The sequence below is a fragment of the Pongo abelii genome, chromosome 2 (assembly GCF_028885655.2).
Source record: "Pongo abelii isolate AG06213 chromosome 2, NHGRI_mPonAbe1-v2.0_pri, whole genome shotgun sequence".
NCBI classification, from domain to species: Eukaryota; Metazoa; Chordata; class Mammalia; order Primates; family Hominidae; genus Pongo; species Pongo abelii.
Window position 1 is genome coordinate 140,431,638 of NC_085928.1, and position 19,318 is coordinate 140,450,955.

Consider the following 19,318-nt stretch of genomic DNA (forward strand, 5'->3'; position numbering starts at 1 on the left):
CTTAGCATAATGTTTTCAAGGTTTATTCGTGTTGTAGCATGTGTTAGTACTTCATTCCTTTTTGTGGCTGAAGTAATACTCCATTGCATGGATGTCACAATTTTACATTTATCAGTTGATGAATATTTGGCCTGTTTCCATGTTTTGGCTATCGTGAATAGTGTTGCCGTGAACATTCATGTATGAGTTTTTGTTTGAACATTTGTAGTTATCTGTATTTTATAGATGAGGACAGTAAACTACAGAGCTAGATTAGTAAGTAGCCCAGGATCACACAAGTAAGAGATGGTGAAGCCAGGGATACAAATCCAGGCAATTTGATGTCAGAACCTACATTTTTTAACCACTGTGCTTAACCTGGCAGCTACTAGGTAATCCAGTAAATGTTAACTTTCTCTTCCTTTTGAGTTTATTTTTTAGGTATTGACTATATTAATTTTGCATTTTATTAAGCTTTAAGTAACATCCAATTTAAATTTTGCTGTGAGTGCTGTTTAACCTACATTTTAATACTTTGTATATATTGGTTATAGTTTGGCTGTAGCAGCAATTCCTGAAGGTCTCCCCATTGTGGTCACAGTGACACTAGCTCTTGGTGTTATGAGAATGGTGAAGAAAAGGGCCATTGTGAAAAAACTGCCTATTGTTGAAACTCTGGGTAAGTCTGTGTTAAGAGCATTCTTATGCAATGATGCGTAAGTTTGTGTCAATAGTGAATCATCTCAGAGTTTTACAATTTTTATCTTAGAGATTTGCATAATGATGTTTGGCTTATGGCAAAATTGGATATGGTTTTAACAACCAAAAAAGGCAATTAAAAATTCCTATCCCTTAGGTGAGGGGAGTTGAAGAAAAATCTTTCTATGTCATGTTCTAATGCTCAAATCATGTTAAGAAAATCCATACAACAACTGAAATCTTGGAGTAAAATTAATAGAATTTTTTTCTTGTGACATGTCGAAGAAGATAATGTATTATTACAGATCCCAAATGTCATACTTGAGTTGAATTTGCCTGTAAGAACAGTAAATTTACAGTAGTTATATTGCTGTAACAAAACTTTATGTGCAATATGCTTTGAAACTCCAAAAATGTACTGAATTTAATCTCTAGTTTGTATTTTAATATCTTCTCCATATATGAGAAGCTGAAATACCTTGAAAATTCCTGATTGAAGAAATTATATGGGTTTATATTTAGGAACTCTCCAAACTTTCTAGAAAAGATGTTATATAAGATCATTACATAAAGCTAATGTGAAATAGCTTTGTAGAAACTAACTGTATATAAATAAGAACATGTCATCATCTAATTTTTATTTTTAATTTCAGAAACTGCACCTTATGCTGAAACAAGCATAATGAGAGAAGTTAATCTAAAATTACCAATGAGTTTGATATCTATAAAATTCAGAGAAGTAGGACAGGATTCTAGTCTTTGATTTGTTTTTTAAGTGAACTTATATTTCTCCTTGATTCTTTTGGTGACTTGTAATGATTTAATTCTTTAGGCTGCTGTAATGTGATTTGTTCAGATAAAACTGGAACACTGACGAAGAATGAAATGACTGTTACTCACATATTTACTTCAGATGGTCTGCATGCTGAGGTACTCTATAGGTTTTTAAAAACAAACAAAAACAGTATCCCTTTAAGAAACTTGGTGTTTAGCATTCCTAACAGTTCCAGTGTCTTACCTTCAAAAGGGCTGTAAATTAGTAGTGGAGTTATTTTCTCTCTCTGTGATTTTACCAAGTCTTTGTCTCATTCCGATTGTACACTTGTTGCATCCAAAAACTTTGATTCCTCCTTGACATCTCTCTTTCAGTCACCCCTTCATCTATCCATAATCAAATCGTGCCAATTTTGACTTCCTAAAGAATTTTCCCAGCCATCTACTTTGTAGCCAGCTTCTTTAAGTTACCGCCATTTCTCACCTGCCATTCTGATAAAGCTTTTTGACTGGTCTTTGTCCATTCTTGATGCCCTCACTCCATAAGCAGCTTGAGGGATCTTTTTAGAACCAAATTTTAAGCATGTCACTCCATAAATTAAGGTACTCCAATGGTTTTCCATTGTGATCAGGATCCTGAGCTGTGGCCTCTCAAAGCCGTACATATTCTATCCCTTATTTTCCCCTCTATCCTTGTATGCTACCCTTTGCTTTCTGTGCATCAAGTATACTGGCTTTATAGTTCTTTCGATGTGACACAATTATTCCTACTTTAAGAACTTGCTGCCTTTGTCACTGTTTAGGGTAGTCTAATGCCTCTTCATCCTTTGCACCTTAATTCCAACCCACTTCTTCAGAACACCCAGAAGTGGCCCTATGTTATATGTTGTCTTAGCATTTCATACCTCTTAGTTCTTATCTTAGGTAAAATTTTCTGTCCCTTTTCCCCATTATAAGAGAGCAGGAACTATATTGCCTAGCACACAGCCTGCTTCATAGTAATAAATACTTGATGAATGAATGAATGAATAAATGAATCCCTTTATTTTAACAATTATATATTGATACATTGTCTCTTAAGTGCACATCACTGTGCGGTAGCTCTTCCTGAAGGTGCTTATGGACAAGTCTAATCCTACTCAGTCTGTGCAGGATTTTTGACTGGAATGCTCTTACCACTGCTTATGTTGGGTACAGTAATTTAAAATGTATTTATAGCTAATTCATTGAGAAAAATAAGCAGTAGGCAAATTGACAGAAGTTGTACCTGGGTTTATTTACGTCCATTTTACATAGGTCTTGAAAAGAGACTCTTGATATTTACGGTGTTAGATCTGGTCAAAGATCCCCCATGCTGTGTTGGTGAATGTGCCCTTTCTGGATGATTCAGAAGGGTCATTGGGATTACATGTGCTTATATGATCCAGGTATGGAAGGTAGAATATTAGGTTTTCTTTTGTTTTAAGGTCATGCTGTATGTAATGCATTAACCATTTGTTAATTGTTTTATCTCTCAATTAATGTCATTAAACATTTTTTATTTATTTTTATTTTTAATAGAGATGGATCTTGCTTTGTTGCCCAGGCTGGTCTTGAACTCCTGGGCTAAAGTGATTCTCCTGTTCCGGCCTCCCAAGTGTTAGGATTACAGATGTGAGCCACCACACCTGGCCACTAAATTGTATGATTTTTATTTTGAAATTTCCTTTCGTTTGGCTTGTTCTAGACTTATGATAGAAATACCTGGTTTGTCTCTACCTCTGATTTTTAAAATTGGTATGTAATATGCTGTGTTAAAGTGATTTGTAAGTGCTAGCATATATCTCAATGTCTGGAGGCCTGCATGTTTGCAAAAAGTACTGCTTTTGTGTAAGTCACAGCTTTGTGTTATATGTTACATATGGTAATGGATTTGAGTTCTTTGCAAACTGTAGTATGCTATATAAGTGTAATGTCATATAAGTTTAAGCTTACTTATGTATATTTTCATAGCTTATTCTTTTAACAGTATATTGTAATTAGAAAACAATGTCTTTTTAGATTAATAATTGTGATGAGAATTAGAATCTATATTTCTTCACTAAATGTCCTTTTTAAAGACAAATTTTAATGCTTTTCTAGATAAACACTTTAACAGTTTCATTAAAAATAAAATGAACAGAACTCATTATAGTTTTTGGGTTTTATAGGTCTTGTCACCACCACGTGTTTGTAGTGTTTGTATTATTGATCCCACTTTGTGAACTTTAGGTTACTGGAGTTGGCTATAATCAATTTGGGGAAGTGATTGTTGATGGTGATGTTGTTCATGGATTCTATAACCCAGCTGTTAGCAGAATTGTTGAGGTAAATACTTTTTTTCCTAGATGGTGGCTTTCTTCATAATGACTTAAGACACAGTGATAGGTTCATAGTTTATGTGTATTTTTCTTAGGCGGGCTGTGTGTGCAATGATGCTGTAATTAGAAACAATACTCTAATGGGGAAGCCAACAGAAGGGGCCTTAATTGCTCTTGCAATGAAGGTACGTACCTAAATTTCTCTTTGACATATGAGACACTGCCCTCACAACAGAACGCAGTGTCGTCAATTTCAGTATTACTGGTTTTTAGGTATTGAGTGAAAAAAACTCATACTATTTCATTGTTTTTACTATCTTTTGGGTATCAGTTTTATTCCTATAAATGTAAAGTATAGAGTTTTTTCAGTATAACTTTATTGTTCACATGCAAGTTACAAACTAATGAGCAGTCGTTGATTTCTTGTGAAGAAATGTTCCTGTCTTCCACAGTATTGAGATCTACATGTGAAATACTTTATAAATGTATGTAATTGCTGATAAATACTAACTTTTGAATGAATAAAAGGCAACATTCTTTAGTATTTCTGTATAAAGATAATAACACAGTCATGAGAAAATAGCTTTCTTTTCCCAGTCTTTCCTTTCTCTCCTTTGTTAATTTCTCAAAATGATTTTGAAGTTATAATTTGTTTTGGGGAGAAGAAGTCTCAGTTAACTTTTCATCTGTCCCAATCCATCTTCTTATCCCCTAAGTCCTATATTTGATTCAGTGAGAAACCTAGTAAGTCCAGCCTGTCACTCATAACAAAAATAACTATTCCTACCTTTAAGAGTATTCAGAGAACATTTTGATACTTGTATAAAGCAAGAGGCTTCTAAATGAGGTTGCTTGAAATGAGAGACAATATAGAATTATAGGTTATTATAATATATTTAATGAAATAAAATTGATAGTTTTAGAATATATAGTTTCCTTGGCAGAAAAGCACATTTCTGTATCATTTGGTCTCCTTACAACTAAAATAGCATAGTACTCAAAACATGAATCAGTTATCAAGTATTTCCTGTGTTATGCTTATAAAGATACTAGTTTCTTTGAGGGAAAAGAATATGAAACTATCTTTTTATGGGCGGAGACCTCACATTTTAGGTAGGGAATTTATATTGACATTCTTGAGACAAAAGGCAGTCCAAGACAGCAGACACTGAAATCTTAAACACTTGAGTCACGTATAAGAACAATGCAAATTCAGAGCTGGGATATGAGGGCTTTGAAGGATAGGAAGGGTTTAGATGAGATAAGCTAGGGAATGAACTAAAGTAGAAGTAGAGAGGAATAAAAGAGCATAGAGGTGGTTATGGCTAATGAGTTGGCCAAACTGGATGAAATGAAACGTATTTGCGTGACCAGGAGGATTTTTATAGATGCTGTATGTGGTGGGTTTCTGGAGAACCTTTAAGGCCAAGAAGAAGAGCCTGAACATGTTTCAGTAGAAAGTAGAAAGCAATACATGGTAGAATTTTGAGTAGTTTAACATTTTTTGATATTTGGAAGATATTTTTTGATATTTTTGATATTTAGATATTTGATATTGATGCAAAGGCTATTGGGAGGGAAAACAGCAACATGATTGGTAGTATTCAGGATATAAAATGGTAGAGGGTAAGGGACTAGGATGATAACAAGTGAGCCATTTGAGTCCCTAAGAAGTGAGAGATTTAATCTAAAACTTCTATTGATCATAAAAATACATGCTCAGAATTGGTTGGGTACTTTTATTTATTTATATCCTGCTTCCTTTCAGAATTTGAGCTGGTAGAGGGATTAATACAGTGGGTGTGGGAGGTTTAGTCAGTGTACAATCCAGAAAACCTGCCTTAGACTATATCTACTTACCTGGGCTTTCATGTTGAAAATGTATGCTGATGTGTAGGGAAGTACAGTATATATAGATGGAGCATTTACTATTTCACTATTAACTGAAAAATAATCCAGCCAACCTAGTTACAAGTTGTGACCCTTGTTCTTTGTTAAAGGAAAAAATCACGTACAGGTGAGAATTAACTTTCTCTTTGTGCCATATAGATGGGTCTTGATGGACTTCAACAAGACTACATCAGAAAAGCTGAATACCCTTTTAGCTCTGAGCAAAAGTGGATGGCTGTTAAGTGTGTACACCGAACACAGCAGGTATCCATCTGTTTAAAGAATACTTATTTCCTGTTTAGCTTAGATGACTATTTTTTCATTTACTGTCCGCCTTTGGGTTTAGTCATTGTACATAATAAAGACTTGTTGCTTTAAAGTACATGTAATTAATAGTACACTCATCTCTTAATTGTTTGTGTTCTCTTTGATAGTCTTTCCTTATAGAATCCATGCATAGATATATTCATGGAGTTCTTGCTGTGTGAGCAAACAGCTTAAATGAGTTGTAGCCTAGTCTCAGTCTCCTAAAGCTGTGACATCAGATTTTTTCAGAATTTTTTCTGTTCTTCATGACAGTTCCTTATAAGGTCTTTGCAGACTGTGTTTCAATCTGTGTTCTTTCACTGAAGGAATGTCTTATCTTCAGAACAAATGAAACCACTTTACTTTGTGAAAAGTAGTTTGCAAATGTATGTCATTCATGTTGATTACTCCAGCTTACAAGCTGACAAAATGACATACTGATATTTTAAGCTGCCACCTTGTTCCTGGGTGCTTGAGAAATTTTTCCAGTTAGTGTAATAAGAGTTCTGAATTATCTACAGTATATAATTACATCACTCATAGTTGCTATTACCAGCTTGATGATGAAACTTAACTTTAAAAAATATTGAAGCTTAGGCTGGATGCGGTAGCTCACGCCTGTAATCCCAGCACTTTGGGAGGCCAAGGCTGGTGGATCACCTGAGATCAGGAGTTTGAGACCAGCCTGACCAATATGGTGAAACCCTGTCTGTACTAAAAATATAAAAATTAGCCGGGTGTGGTGGTGTGTGCCTGTAGTCCCAGCTACTCAGGAGGCTGAGACAGGGGAATTGTTTGAACCCGGGAGGCGGAGGTTGCAGTGAGCCAAGATCACCCCACTGCACTCCAGCCTGGGCAACAGCCAGTCTAAAAAAAAAAAAATATATATATATATATATATATATATACACACACACACACACACACACACATACATACACACACACACACCACACACACACACACACACACACACCCTTAAACTTTAAACTTTCCTTCACTCTGTTGCTTAGGCTGAGTGCGGTGGCATGACCTCGGGTCACTGCAACCTCAACCTCCCCGGGCACAAGTGATCTTCCCACCTCAGCTTCCCAAGTAGCTGGGACTGTAAGCACGTGCCGCCATACCTGGCTAATTTTGCTTATTTTTTGTAGAGATGGGGTCTCATTATGTTTCCTAGGCTGGTCTCGAACCCCTGGACTCACATGATCCTCCTACCTTGGCCTCCCAGAGTGCTGGGATTACAGGCGTGAGCCACCACGCCTGGACTTGTTATTTTTATAGTTCCTTTAACAGGAATGACTAGTTGGTTATATGTTTTTACCTATGAGCAAACACATGATTTTTGCATGTGATACCTATGATTACATCTCTGTAGAAAACAGGAATGAAGGAATCTCCATTCATATAAGTGGAAACATACAGGTTTTAAAAGAAAGGCCAGGTTGGTTAACACTGAACTTTGAATTGAAGTCTTCCAGGAACTATGTTCATGAGGGCCAAAAAAAGATTTCCGTCTATTCTTTAAAGGAACTTTTACAAGCTTAGGTGAAAGAAGACAATTGGAAATAAAACTATGAAAATAAAATACCTTTCACTTTAAACCTTTTAATGTAAAGCTTTCAGAAATTGCATTAAACTTAGGTGATTTTCAGCTGATGTCCCTTAACCATATAGTTATATGGCAAGAATATGCATATGACTTTTTTTGATAGGTCTGTTTCACTACATTTTGTAAACCATCACACGGTACTTCAAGATAGTGTGGCTCCTGTAATGTTTAATAATTTTACTTTTCAGCAACTTTTAATGTAATCTCACCAGAGTTTTACATTGGAAGATTAAATCTTCTTAGTTGTGGGAGTGGGGGACAGCAAGTGGCAGGATATGTTTGGAAACATTTGATTATTCTTCTCATTTGCCGACCTGAGTTCCTCTTGCAAAACAAAACCAACCAGTGAAATGAACAAACAAAACCCAACCCACAGATGTGACTCAGGATCTAGAAGAAGTCATCCTGACACAGATAGGGAAACTTACCATTTTAAAAGTAACTTCAGTGGCTCAAATAGTTTGCTTTTAAAGGACTTTAACTTGAAAATGACAATATATATTTATCTCTACTACCTCCCTGGAACCCACCAAAATCACTAACAAGGAATAAAAGATATAAACTCAGAAAGAGAAAGTATAGGAAAGAGTCAAAGGTGCCAGGTACCTTTGAAGGCAGGCAGTAAGGCATAAGGCTAAAAATAGTAGAGAAATTTGAAATTCTGAATAAGGAACCAATAGAACTCCCCTAAGTACCTTTGCTGCTTCTTTAGGCCAGACGGTTAGCCTTCCTTTACCCCTGTGGAACACCAGAAATCTGGGGGTAAGAGTAGAGGGTAGGATTAAACCTTAAGACTGAAAACAGAGTGATTAAGAAGATGTCATTGTCCTGAAGGATAAAGCCCTAGTTCTTAACACCACTTGTCTCTTGGAATACATGAAGGCTGGCATCTCCCTACTGTCATTCCCTAAGTAAGAAGATTCAAGAGTTTTAGAAAAGCTGCCTGGTCTCATAAGGCAGTGGTCCCCAGCCTTTTTGGCACCAGGGAGTGGTTTCCTTGAACTCTTCCACAGGCAGGGGATGGTTTTGCAATGACACTGGTCCACCTCAGATCCTCAGGCTTTAGATTCTCATAAGGAGTGCACAACTTAGATCCCTTGCATGTGTAGTTCATGATAGGGTTCATGCTTCTATGAGAATCTCATGCCCTGGCTGACCTGACAGGAGATGGAGCTCAGGCAGTAGTGCTCGCTTGCCTGCAGCCCACTTCTTCTTTGTGGCTGGGTTCCTAACATACGACGGACTGTACTGGTCTACTGCCTGGGAGTTGGGGAGCCCTGTCATAAGGGGCACCTTTGAGCTAAGCTCTTTGTTCATTGGAAGCACTTACCTACTCCTGGACTTCATCTCATCACCTTACAGCAAGGCTTACCAGTTGATCCTTAGCTCTGCCAGTGCTCATGGAGCTTCTAGTCTTTTAATTTCTTCACTCTTAAATACAAGTGAACAGGGAGGGATTACTAGATACTTGGAGAAAATCTTTAGTATGAAAGCCAAAGACCAAACCAACAGAGAAAGGGGTCTTAGAGAAAGGTAGTGGCAGATGCTGAAGAAAATTTCCGAAAACCATAAAAAAGACAAAATAACTTTCAATAAAATGTTTATTAAATAAACTGAAGAAATGTATCAAAGTAGAACAGAAAGTCAAAGATGTGTGGAGTATAAAAGGTAAGAAAAATCAAAATAAATACAGAAGATCCAGTAATTACCCCATAGTGGTAATAGGAAGGGTAATAGGAATAGGTAATAGGAAGAAAGAACAGAAAATGAGAAGATTTTATCAACTAATGCTGGAAAATTTTCCAGAATGAAAAGACTAGCATCTAGAATAAAGTGGCCCACCAACTGCTCAGCACAATACGTATGTTAAAGCGGGGTGGGGTGAGGGATAAACACAGGACCCATAATTAAGAAATTTGAGGACACTTGGAGAGGGAGAATTTGAAGAGCTTCTAGAGAGCTTTAAGCAAAGGGGAGACCATATAAAAGGGCTTAGGAACTAAAGTATGGTAGTCTGCCACTTAGCCCAGCGGGATATATTCCAAGACTCCTAGTGGATTCCTGAAACCATGAATAATATTGAACCTTATATATACCATGTTTTTTTCGATCCAGTAACATAGATGGCTACTAAGTGATTAGTGGGCAGGGAGCCTATACAGTGTGGATATGCTGGACAAAGGGATGGTGTCCTTGGCAGGACAGAGTGGGATTTCATCACCATACTCACAATGTTGTATAATTGGAAACTTATGAATTATTTATTTTTGGGATTTTCTATTTAATATTTTTGGACTGCTGCTAAGTAACAGAAACTGCAGGAAATTAAACCCTGGATAAGGGGGCACTACTTTAATTTCTTTATACTTTTCAATGAAAACATTGACACTGGAGGCTGGAAGATAATAGAGCAAAGCCTTCAAAATGAGAGGAAATTTATCCCTAGCTAAACTTACAAATGTGAGGATAGAAGAAAAATGTGTCCCACACCACACACCCTTTCTTAGAAAGATAGTGGTGGATAAAAGAAAAAAAGAAAAGGGAGACTTAAAAGACTTAAAATTCAGTGAGGATAGAGGTAGAGGGTTGTTCCTAGATGCCAGTGGTACAGCAGGCCTAGAAATCAGCCAATTAGAAATGGAAAGAAGAGTGAAGGAGGGCGGTCTCCAGTAATAATATAGAGGTAATAGCTTATCTGCTTCTTTGTTGATGTGAAAAAATACCATGAGAAGGGTTTTATATTACATTGAAGAGTTTAGGAAGAATGAATGATAGGTATACAGAAAACAAAGAGGTGGTTATTAACTTTATAAAAGACGAAACTTGAACAGGAAAAGAAGTATCCTATTTGAGCTATCAATCAGGATAGGCCATGAAAACAACATCATGCTCTCCTGCTGCCTCCCTGTCCCCAAATATCTGCTCATTGTAGTTATTTGGTAACTCAGGCAGATGGAAACTCCATTTTAATGTGAACACACACTGTCACAGCAGGGGTAGAAGAATAGGAAATTGTGTACCGGCACCTACGTTTCCATTTGGAAGTGACCAAGTACTCATGTTTATTGGCCAGAGCAAGTCATACCTGACCGTTTCGGAGTGAGGACGGCAATAGGGAAATACATTCCTACCTCCCAGGAGAACTGGGATATTTGTGAACTGCTATAGTCATTACCACACTTGGCTTAGCAGCAAGGAGTCTTGTTGTAAACAAAATACTGGCAGATTTTGCTTTAACTATATCATAAAGATGGGGAGAGGGGGAATAGGTAGTAGAAATGGGGAAATTAACATCTTACACAATAGACAGTGTATAAAATTGATAACTGATGGAGTAGCAGTATAAACATGTTAAAAACATGAGGGTAAATATCAGAGAAAACAGCTAAGAGAGTTAAAATTATTTTGCTTCCATGGAGTAGGACTAGTGGTGAGAAGCATTGGACAGGAAACTGCAGTATTTCATTATAAGCTTTTGAAGATTATTTACCATGATAAAAAATAAAAGAAAAAGTCTGATAATACCCATAAATACAGTGTGATTGGGAGAATTAAATGGCATTTTAGGTAGATAGATATAGATGTATATAGTAGCTAATAGAGAACTTGAACCATTGTGAGCTGTTATTTCTCTTCCATTTCCTGTTATGTTGCAGTGAGCCTCTTTCCACATTTCAGAGTGCCAAATTTGGGGCTTAGTATAGCATTGCCTTTAATGTGTGGGATGGTGGGATAGATGTTTTCTATAGAAGATACAGAAAGCTCCCATATAGGAATATTTAATCTTCAGAGTTCAGGTGGCAGTCAAAACCTTAGGCTTGAGTAACTTCTCTGGGAATTATGAGAAATGAATGCCACTTAATTTTGGACTCCAATGGCAGGTATGTACAAGTTGAAATTAAACTTGTGTTTGGTACTTTTTCTTCTTAGGACAGACCAGAGATTTGTTTTATGAAAGGTGCTTACGAACAAGTAATTAAGTACTGTACTACATACCAGAGCAAAGGGCAGACCTTGACACTTACTCAGCAGCAGAGAGATGTGTACCAACAAGAGAAGGCACGCATGGGCTCAGCGGGACTCAGAGGTAAGGCTATTTCAGCATAGTCCCCTGGGGTGGAAAGGTAGAGCCTTCTTTTAATTGCAGATGAATTCATGCTTCACATTTGAGCTGTCCAACTCTCTTCCAGGATTTGTAGAACCCTTGCCAGTATTGAGGTGTTAAGTTTTAGTTGGTTAATTGGCCCTCAAAAGATGGAAATTTGAGAATGTAGCAAAATGTGAATCACTGGTTCTTTTAGATCTCCAGAGGTCTCTGCGTAGCTGATAGAAATTTTATTTTAAACAAGTTTATCTTATGAGAAAGGAAATGGATCGAGGTAAAATGGTGTTACTCTCTTTTTATCAGTTTGTTTTAAAGACAAAAATACTTTTCTAAAAATTGAGTCTGAAGCCTCTAATATATCGAATATATCTAATATTGCTAACTTGATCTGTTACTGTTCACCAGGGAGGTAAAGAAGTCCCAAAATACTGCTTACTTATATGCTGCTGACTGAGCAGTGATGGGGAGAGGGTCTGCTGGACACATACACATTAGGCCACCTCTCCTAGGGATGTCATGTGTAAGACTCAGGGGTTGGTGGTTGGTGTCCTAACCTGATTCTTACCTTCTGTATAGTCATCTGGCTTCTGCAGAATATATGTAGTTATGTAGTCTCTCACAGCAGTTGGAAGAGTTGGCTTCCTTAATTTTATTATTTTAATGAAATAGGAGTCTAAGCACTACAATTTCTGGGAGGAAGAAAAACAAGTTATGTGAAAAATGTTTTTATTTGTTGTTTACTTAAGCAAAGGCTTTTTTTGAGCTTTAAACATTTTGATGGATTTATAGGGCTTCTGTTCTTAAAATAAACTAAGTTTGGAAAGGTACTCTTACCAGCAGAGAACACTACTCCCAGCCTGCTGCCATTGCCCTTCTCTCTGAACCTTCTGTGTTGCTGAACCAAGATCACTCCTCATACCCCTGCACCCAGAGCCTGGTGCCTCTCATCTGGGATATGGGCTGTATTGTGACCATCTTAACACTTCATCCCGTGTCTCCAAGGAAGTGGGAGGCAGAGACTCGTGGCTGAGAAGTTATTTTGCAAATGGATATTTTGGATGGAAAAAAATTTAAAGGAAGACAACTTTTCCTTCCCCCTTTCCCCTTTTAATGTAAGAGGCTTTGATGACAGGTTCTAGAGTTTCTGGGGTTTCATCCCAAAGGCCTGAATCTGGAACATGCTCTGGATCCCCCCACCTCAGTCCTCAAGCTTTCTGGACCCCTGAAGCCAAGGCAGATTCTTTCTCCCAGCGTCAGTTCTGGGGCAGTAGGAACCTCTTTTCTGGTTTACCTGGGTCAGACCTAAGAATAGCAGGGTCTCTGAAACCACAGGGTTTTGATATGTTTTTATCAAGCCAAATGTACAAATGCCAGCTGACACTCTGGATAATTGAGCACAGGGGGTGCCCTCGTACATTGTACCCTCACTCTCTTCTGAACAGTTGGCAGACCAAACTGTTTGGTGTCCCCAGCTGCTGGAAGCTCAGATACTCTGGCTCAGGGTAACACTTTTGTTCCCCTTACACTCCTCAACTTTCCACCTCAGCTAGGGAAAGAGAATGACAGTTAAGGCTTGGCCCAGGATTATAATCATTAGAGCAAGTGGGAGTTTCAGAGACTTAAGGGGCACTGCAGGGAGGCCTTGCTGCCACAAAATTAGGGTTTTGATTGATAAAGCCTGTGTATGAAGGGGCAATGGCAGCTCCACTGAGCCAATCCTGGGAAGACTGTGGTGCAGAGGGCCTGTTACTCCCCTGATTCACCTGATTCTGGGGCTTTGACCCTTTCTTTTTAAATTTACTTTTGCTAAGATGCACTTATTTATTTATTTTTTAAAAAGACTGTTGGTGGACAAAATGTGAACCTTCTTTCCTCGTTTGAACTTCTGGGATGTCATCACTTCCAGTTTGTTGGCTTTGTTTCCAGCTATTAATAAAGCATTAGAATAGTGGAGAAAAAAAGACAGGGAAGTGGGCAGAGTCTTGCTACTCTTAGCAGCCCATAGCAAGAGGTTTTAAAGTGGCATAGATTTAGAGGACTTAAAGAGGTCTTGAAGGTCTAATATATGCTCCGTCTTTTTCTTAGTTTCTGGAACAAAGTTTTCCTGCCTCGTTATGTTGACTAACTCTTTTCATATGAAGGATTGTAGAGGTTTGTGCATGTGTGTTTTGTATTGTAACATTATGAAGTAGACCAGAGTTGGTAGAGGGGAAAGTTTTTGTTGCACAGGGTTTTGGGAAACATTCTGCTCATTTGTCTCTTGCTTCATGTCTTTTCCTCTTTATCTACCCTTGTGCTCCACTTCCATCCTCCCCCTGAGATTACCATAATGAAGAACAGAAAGATTTTAAACCTCAGTTGATATGTACTTACGTTACATCTTATAAAACTTAAGTTTCTTAAAATACTGTGGTTCTTAATTTTGATGCTATTTTGTTTTATGTCAGGGGCTCTCCACGTGAAAAAAGTTTACCTATTCTTGACTCAGAGAGTAGCAACAGATTTTCATTGGTGCTAAAGAGGCAGATAAATACAGGATACTAACCTCTAGACTAGTGCCACCCCTCCATTAGGAGTGTGCAGAGCTGATCTTTCTGTCTCAGGATTTGCTGACATATATTTTTGTCACTATCCCCTTCTGTTACCATCAGCCTCTATCCCAACACCAGGAACTGTGAAGTGGCTCATTCTCTCAAGGGTGAAAGCCTTTGGGGCCCTCATCTACATAAATAATTAGGTATATGACTATTACTTTGGAAAAGTAGAATTACTTGCATTTCACCTTGATTTTTTTTGAGCATATGTAATCTTTCATACCTTCTGCTTGACCAAGAATAGATAGTTTCTTTGGTCTCTCTGGGGCTTTTCAGTCTCCTCTTGACTTATTTATGTTTAGTTTGTATGTGCATGTTACAAGTTGTTCAGTCTAATATCTCAGATGCAGGTACATCCCTTTGGTTAATAAAAGTAGTTACCGGAGTTCCATAATTCTGAAAGCAAGCTAAATGATATTTGGGAAATGAAAAGTACTTTGTACTACATCTTACATGCCCAAGGATGACAGGGAAATAAGTAGAAATAATAATATGATTTACATACTCTTAGAGTATGTAATATGATTTACATACTCTTAGGGATGATTTACATACTCTTAGGGAACCAATGTTACAAATAAGAAATGTCTGTTCATGTTATGGAAGGAGTAAAAGAATCCAAACTATTGTTGGTATTAATGGTTTTACAACCACTTTCCAAATGAGCTTTACCTTCCAGGAGTTTTCATGTACAAAGTTGTTACAGGCTGTGTATAATTAATTAATACAGCCTTCTCTTCAGAGTGTTTAATTTTTCTGGAGATCTTGGAAATGGAAAGATGAAGATCCATTAGAAGCCACCTTCAAAGGTGTTTGTCTGTTAAAAATTGACTTTAAAGCCTAACAAACCCATAGTTTCTCTAAATGATTAATTCTATTTTTTAAAGAGGCAGAGTTCCTGTTGAAAGTAGCTGCATGTGGTTACTATGTGAAAATATTGTTCATTTTCTGTCTCTTGCCTACTCTGCCCTTCAGTTCTTTAGTTTGATTCTTTTTAATCAAAACAGCTTAAAGGGACCCTTTATCCAGAACCATTAAACTATAATGTTTTAGTCTGTAATCATTTTGATTTTACAAATGACATTATAGTCTTAAGTGATTTATTTAAGAAGTGTTACTGTCTCCAATTTGTATCTACTAAATTCTGATTTTTTATGACTCACTTTTTTTTGTTGTTGTTTGGATTTTATTATTTCCTAAGTTCTTGCTTTGGCTTCTGGTCCTGAACTGGGACAGCTGACATTTCTTGGCTTGGTGGGAATCATTGATCCACCTAGAACTGGTGTGAAAGAAGCTGTTACAACACTCATTGCCTCAGGAGTATCAATAAAAATGATTACTGGAGATTCACAGGAGACTGCAATTGCAATCGGTATAACTAGACGCTTTCTTTTGTTTTCGGTAGTTTTTCTTAAAATACTATGGTGCATAATTTTGTGAACTATTAGTTATGAATATGTTTATGCAATATTGAGATTATGCAATTGAAATCGACTTATGGTTTTGCTCATGATCTATATATAAAGTTGGCAAAACTGATTATAGTTTAAAAAGTAATAACACTGACATGCATAACTAAATCATGAAATCACATGTATTTGGTTCACAGAAGGGTAATTATTTTTAATCTCACGATCACTGTGATGACAGAATAAAGACACTAGATGATGAATGTCAAAGGAAACATGAAACTTAGTTTTTCCTTTCAACTTAAGTATAATTTTCAAAGCAGACTTGTGCATAATTTGGAAGAAAATAGCTTGTTATATGTATTTGTTTTTCATCATGTATACCTATATTTGAATGCTATTTAAGATTACCTTAAGAAGTACAATAAGAGCGAAGAAGAGAATGAAAGTTAATTTCCCAGAGCCTCTAAACTGTAATTCATACTGATAAATTTAACAGTTGGCTAAATTCCATTAATTCTTATTTGGAGAGGGGCTAGTCCAGGAGTTTCAAACTATATATTGTCTAAGAACAGGTCACTAGGAACATGATATTATTGGAAGAATAACTTTTCAATGTTTATTTTCATTTATGTATAACTACATGATTACCACAGATCCACCACCGTTTTGTCTGGCTTTGGACACTGTACTTAAAATGCACTCTGATATTCATTACATTTCAGCTGCTGAGCAGAACCTGATTGGCCTAATTTCAATTCTTAGGTATGCTAGCTTAAATAGTCAAAATTCTTTTTTTTTTCCTGTAGAGACAGGGTCTTGCTATATTGCCCAGGCTGGTCTTGAACTCCTGGGCTCAAGCGATCCTCTAGCCCCAAAGTGCTGAGATTACAAGCCTGAGCCACCGTGGCCAGCCTTGAAAATTCTTTATTCTTAAATTTAAACAAAAATGAAAGTCAAACATAAAACTCCAGACTTAATACTGATTCAGATAGGTTTGTATTACTGGTAGGTAACAAAAGAGAATAGATAACAAATCATACTAAATGAGCATTATGTTGACTAGCCCGTCAAGCAAAAACAATTTGGTTTATTACATTTTCTCTCTCATTCGCTTTAGCCAGTCGTCTGGGATTGTATTCCAAAACTTCCCAGTCAGTCTCAGGAGAAGAAATAGATGCAATGGATGTCCAGCAGCTTTCACAAATAGTACCAAAGGTAGGCCTAAACTAAAGCCTTTTGGACTGAAAGGCCTTATTCTAAGTGTTACCATTTCTACTACTATCTTAATGAAACTGTTTAATTGTGAACATCAGGGATTTAAATAACCACCAGATTTGTTGGTTCAAATCCTGAAATGAAGTCTTATCATTGAATTAGTCTTATCATTGATTATTTATGATATGATGTTTATGAATATCAGTGCAAAATTATTAATTTTAGCAAGAACCAGATTTCCTCTGAGAAAAGTACGGTGGAAATTAACAGTGCTTGTATTTATGAATTAGAGGATGGAGAGAGATCATTGCTTTATACTTCTTACTCTTTTGTTCAATTTTAATTTTAGCATAAGTATGTAATTTTTTTTAGGTACAATTTACATATAGTAAAATTCGCCCATTTTAGTGTATAGTTCTGAGCATTGACAGATGCATGCAGTCTTGTAACCACCACCACAATCAAGATATAGAACAGTTCCATCATCCCCCCAAATTGTCTTATGCCTTTTTGTGGTTACCTTCTCCCCTTACTTCCAGGACTTGGCAGCCACTAATTCTTTTTTTGTCTCTGTCACTTTACCTTTTCTAGAATGCACTAAAAATTGAATCATACCATATGAATGAGGGTTTTGAATCTGCTTCTTTCACTTATCATAATGCATTTGACATTTATCTATGTTGGTTGTGTGTATTGGTAATTTGTTGTTGTTGTTTAAAGTAATATTCTATTATGGGTGTACCTTATGTATTCACCAGTTTAAGGACATTTAGATTGTTTCCACTTTTTGATGATTATGAATAAAGATGCTGTCAACATTTGTGTACAGGCTTTTGCATGAAAATAAATTTTCGTATCTCTTGGGTAAATATCTGTGAGTAATTGCTGGGTCATACACTTAATGTATATTTAATTTCATAAGAAACTGCCAAGTTGTTTTACAAGATGGCTTTATTATTTTGCACCCCCACCAGCAGTGCCTGGAACTTCTAATAGTCCAGCATCCTTACTAGCACAGGGGATTGTCATTGCCCTCATCCCCCATTCTGATAAGTGTACAATGGTATCTTACTGTGATTTTAATGTGCATTTCCCTCACAACTAGTGATGTTGAATATCTTTTCATATGCTTATTTGCCATCCATATATCTTCTTTAGTGAAGTGTCTGCCCTGCCTATTTTTAAAAAATTATGTTTTCTAATTATTGAATTTTGAGTATTCTTTATATAATGTGGATACAAGTCCTTTATTAGATAATTGTTTGAAAATGTTTCTTTCCAGTTGGTAGTGTGTCTTTTCCAAGAGGGAAGTTTTTAATTTTGATTAGGTCTAGTTTTTCAGTTTCTTCTTTTATGGACCATGCTTTTGGTATCTCAGAACTCCCTGCCTAACCCAGGTTCACAAAGATTTTCTTCATGTTTTCTTATAGAAGTTTCATAGTTTTGGGTTTTATACTTAGGTCTGTGATCCATTTTGAGTGTATTTTTTTTGTATATGTTGTAATGGGTTAAGGTTTATTTTCTTTGCATATAGATGTTCAGTTATTCCAGCAACATTTGTTGAAAAGACTATCCTTTTTCCATTGAAATACTTTTTTACTTTTGATTATAATGCTTTTCTAACAAATTATTTGTAGGAAGAGAGATATCTCCTACCCCACAGCACAGTAGCTTCTTTAAAGCCAGGTTCCCTGATATGAGATTAACTTACTTTATTAACTGGGGCTGCCTTGTAAGGGGCCTATCAAAGCCTGGTTTGTGGGTACCCAGGTCCCATAGGAAGTGCCCCATAAGAGGTGGGCGGCAGTCTTCCCAGTTGCTGACAGTTCAGATTTTTGGTTTATTGTTAGTTAACTTATATATGCACATCTATTTGTATGTCCTTCAAAATAAGCACTTATCTAGAATTTATTTTATTAGCTATTTTGTAGTCATCCATTGTTACTAATAAAATGTGCTACCTCCTCTTTCATTTATTTTACACTTACAACTTCAAGTTATATATTCAGAATATGAAATTATCTTAAATTGTTTCTGCATCTTAAGGTATGTCTATACTTTTTTGATTAGAAAATTTATTCATTTGTGGTATATGTTCAACATAGAAAAATCAAATAATATAGAAAAGTAAGAGCTACAATAGAAGTTGTCTGTAATCTAACCCACACTCAGGTTATGCATCCACAGAGTATCCATAATAAGTTAACCTATTATGACTTAAAAAAAATGTGTTTAACAAAACCTGGTTGCTACTTTATACTGTTATAATTCTGAACATTCATTTTACATAACTTTGGCATTTCTGAAATCAATTATTATTAGAAAACATGTTTTTAATTGCTGTACAATATTTTGAGTATACCATGTGTATGTGTGTATAAATGCACAGTATA

General features: G+C 36.4%; 1 protein-coding gene across 7 annotated transcripts in view; it reads left to right on the top strand.

Annotated features, from left to right (window-relative positions):
• ATP2C1 (ATPase secretory pathway Ca2+ transporting 1) overlaps positions 1-19,318 on the top strand; it is a 160,058-nt gene that overhangs the window by 107,207 nt on the left and 33,533 nt on the right. For all 7 annotated transcript variants that reach the window (XM_054552579.2, XM_054552580.2, XM_024245404.3 and 4 more), the window contains 8 exons: positions 534-658; positions 1,511-1,608; positions 3,703-3,798; positions 3,887-3,976; positions 5,841-5,945; positions 11,530-11,686; positions 15,500-15,670; positions 16,828-16,925. In XM_054552579.2, coding sequence (XP_054408554.1) covers positions 534-658; positions 1,511-1,608; positions 3,703-3,798; positions 3,887-3,976; positions 5,841-5,945; positions 11,530-11,686; positions 15,500-15,670; positions 16,828-16,925 — 940 coding nt within the window. The remainder of the gene's footprint in view (positions 1-533; positions 659-1,510; positions 1,609-3,702; positions 3,799-3,886; positions 3,977-5,840; positions 5,946-11,529; positions 11,687-15,499; positions 15,671-16,827; positions 16,926-19,318) is intronic.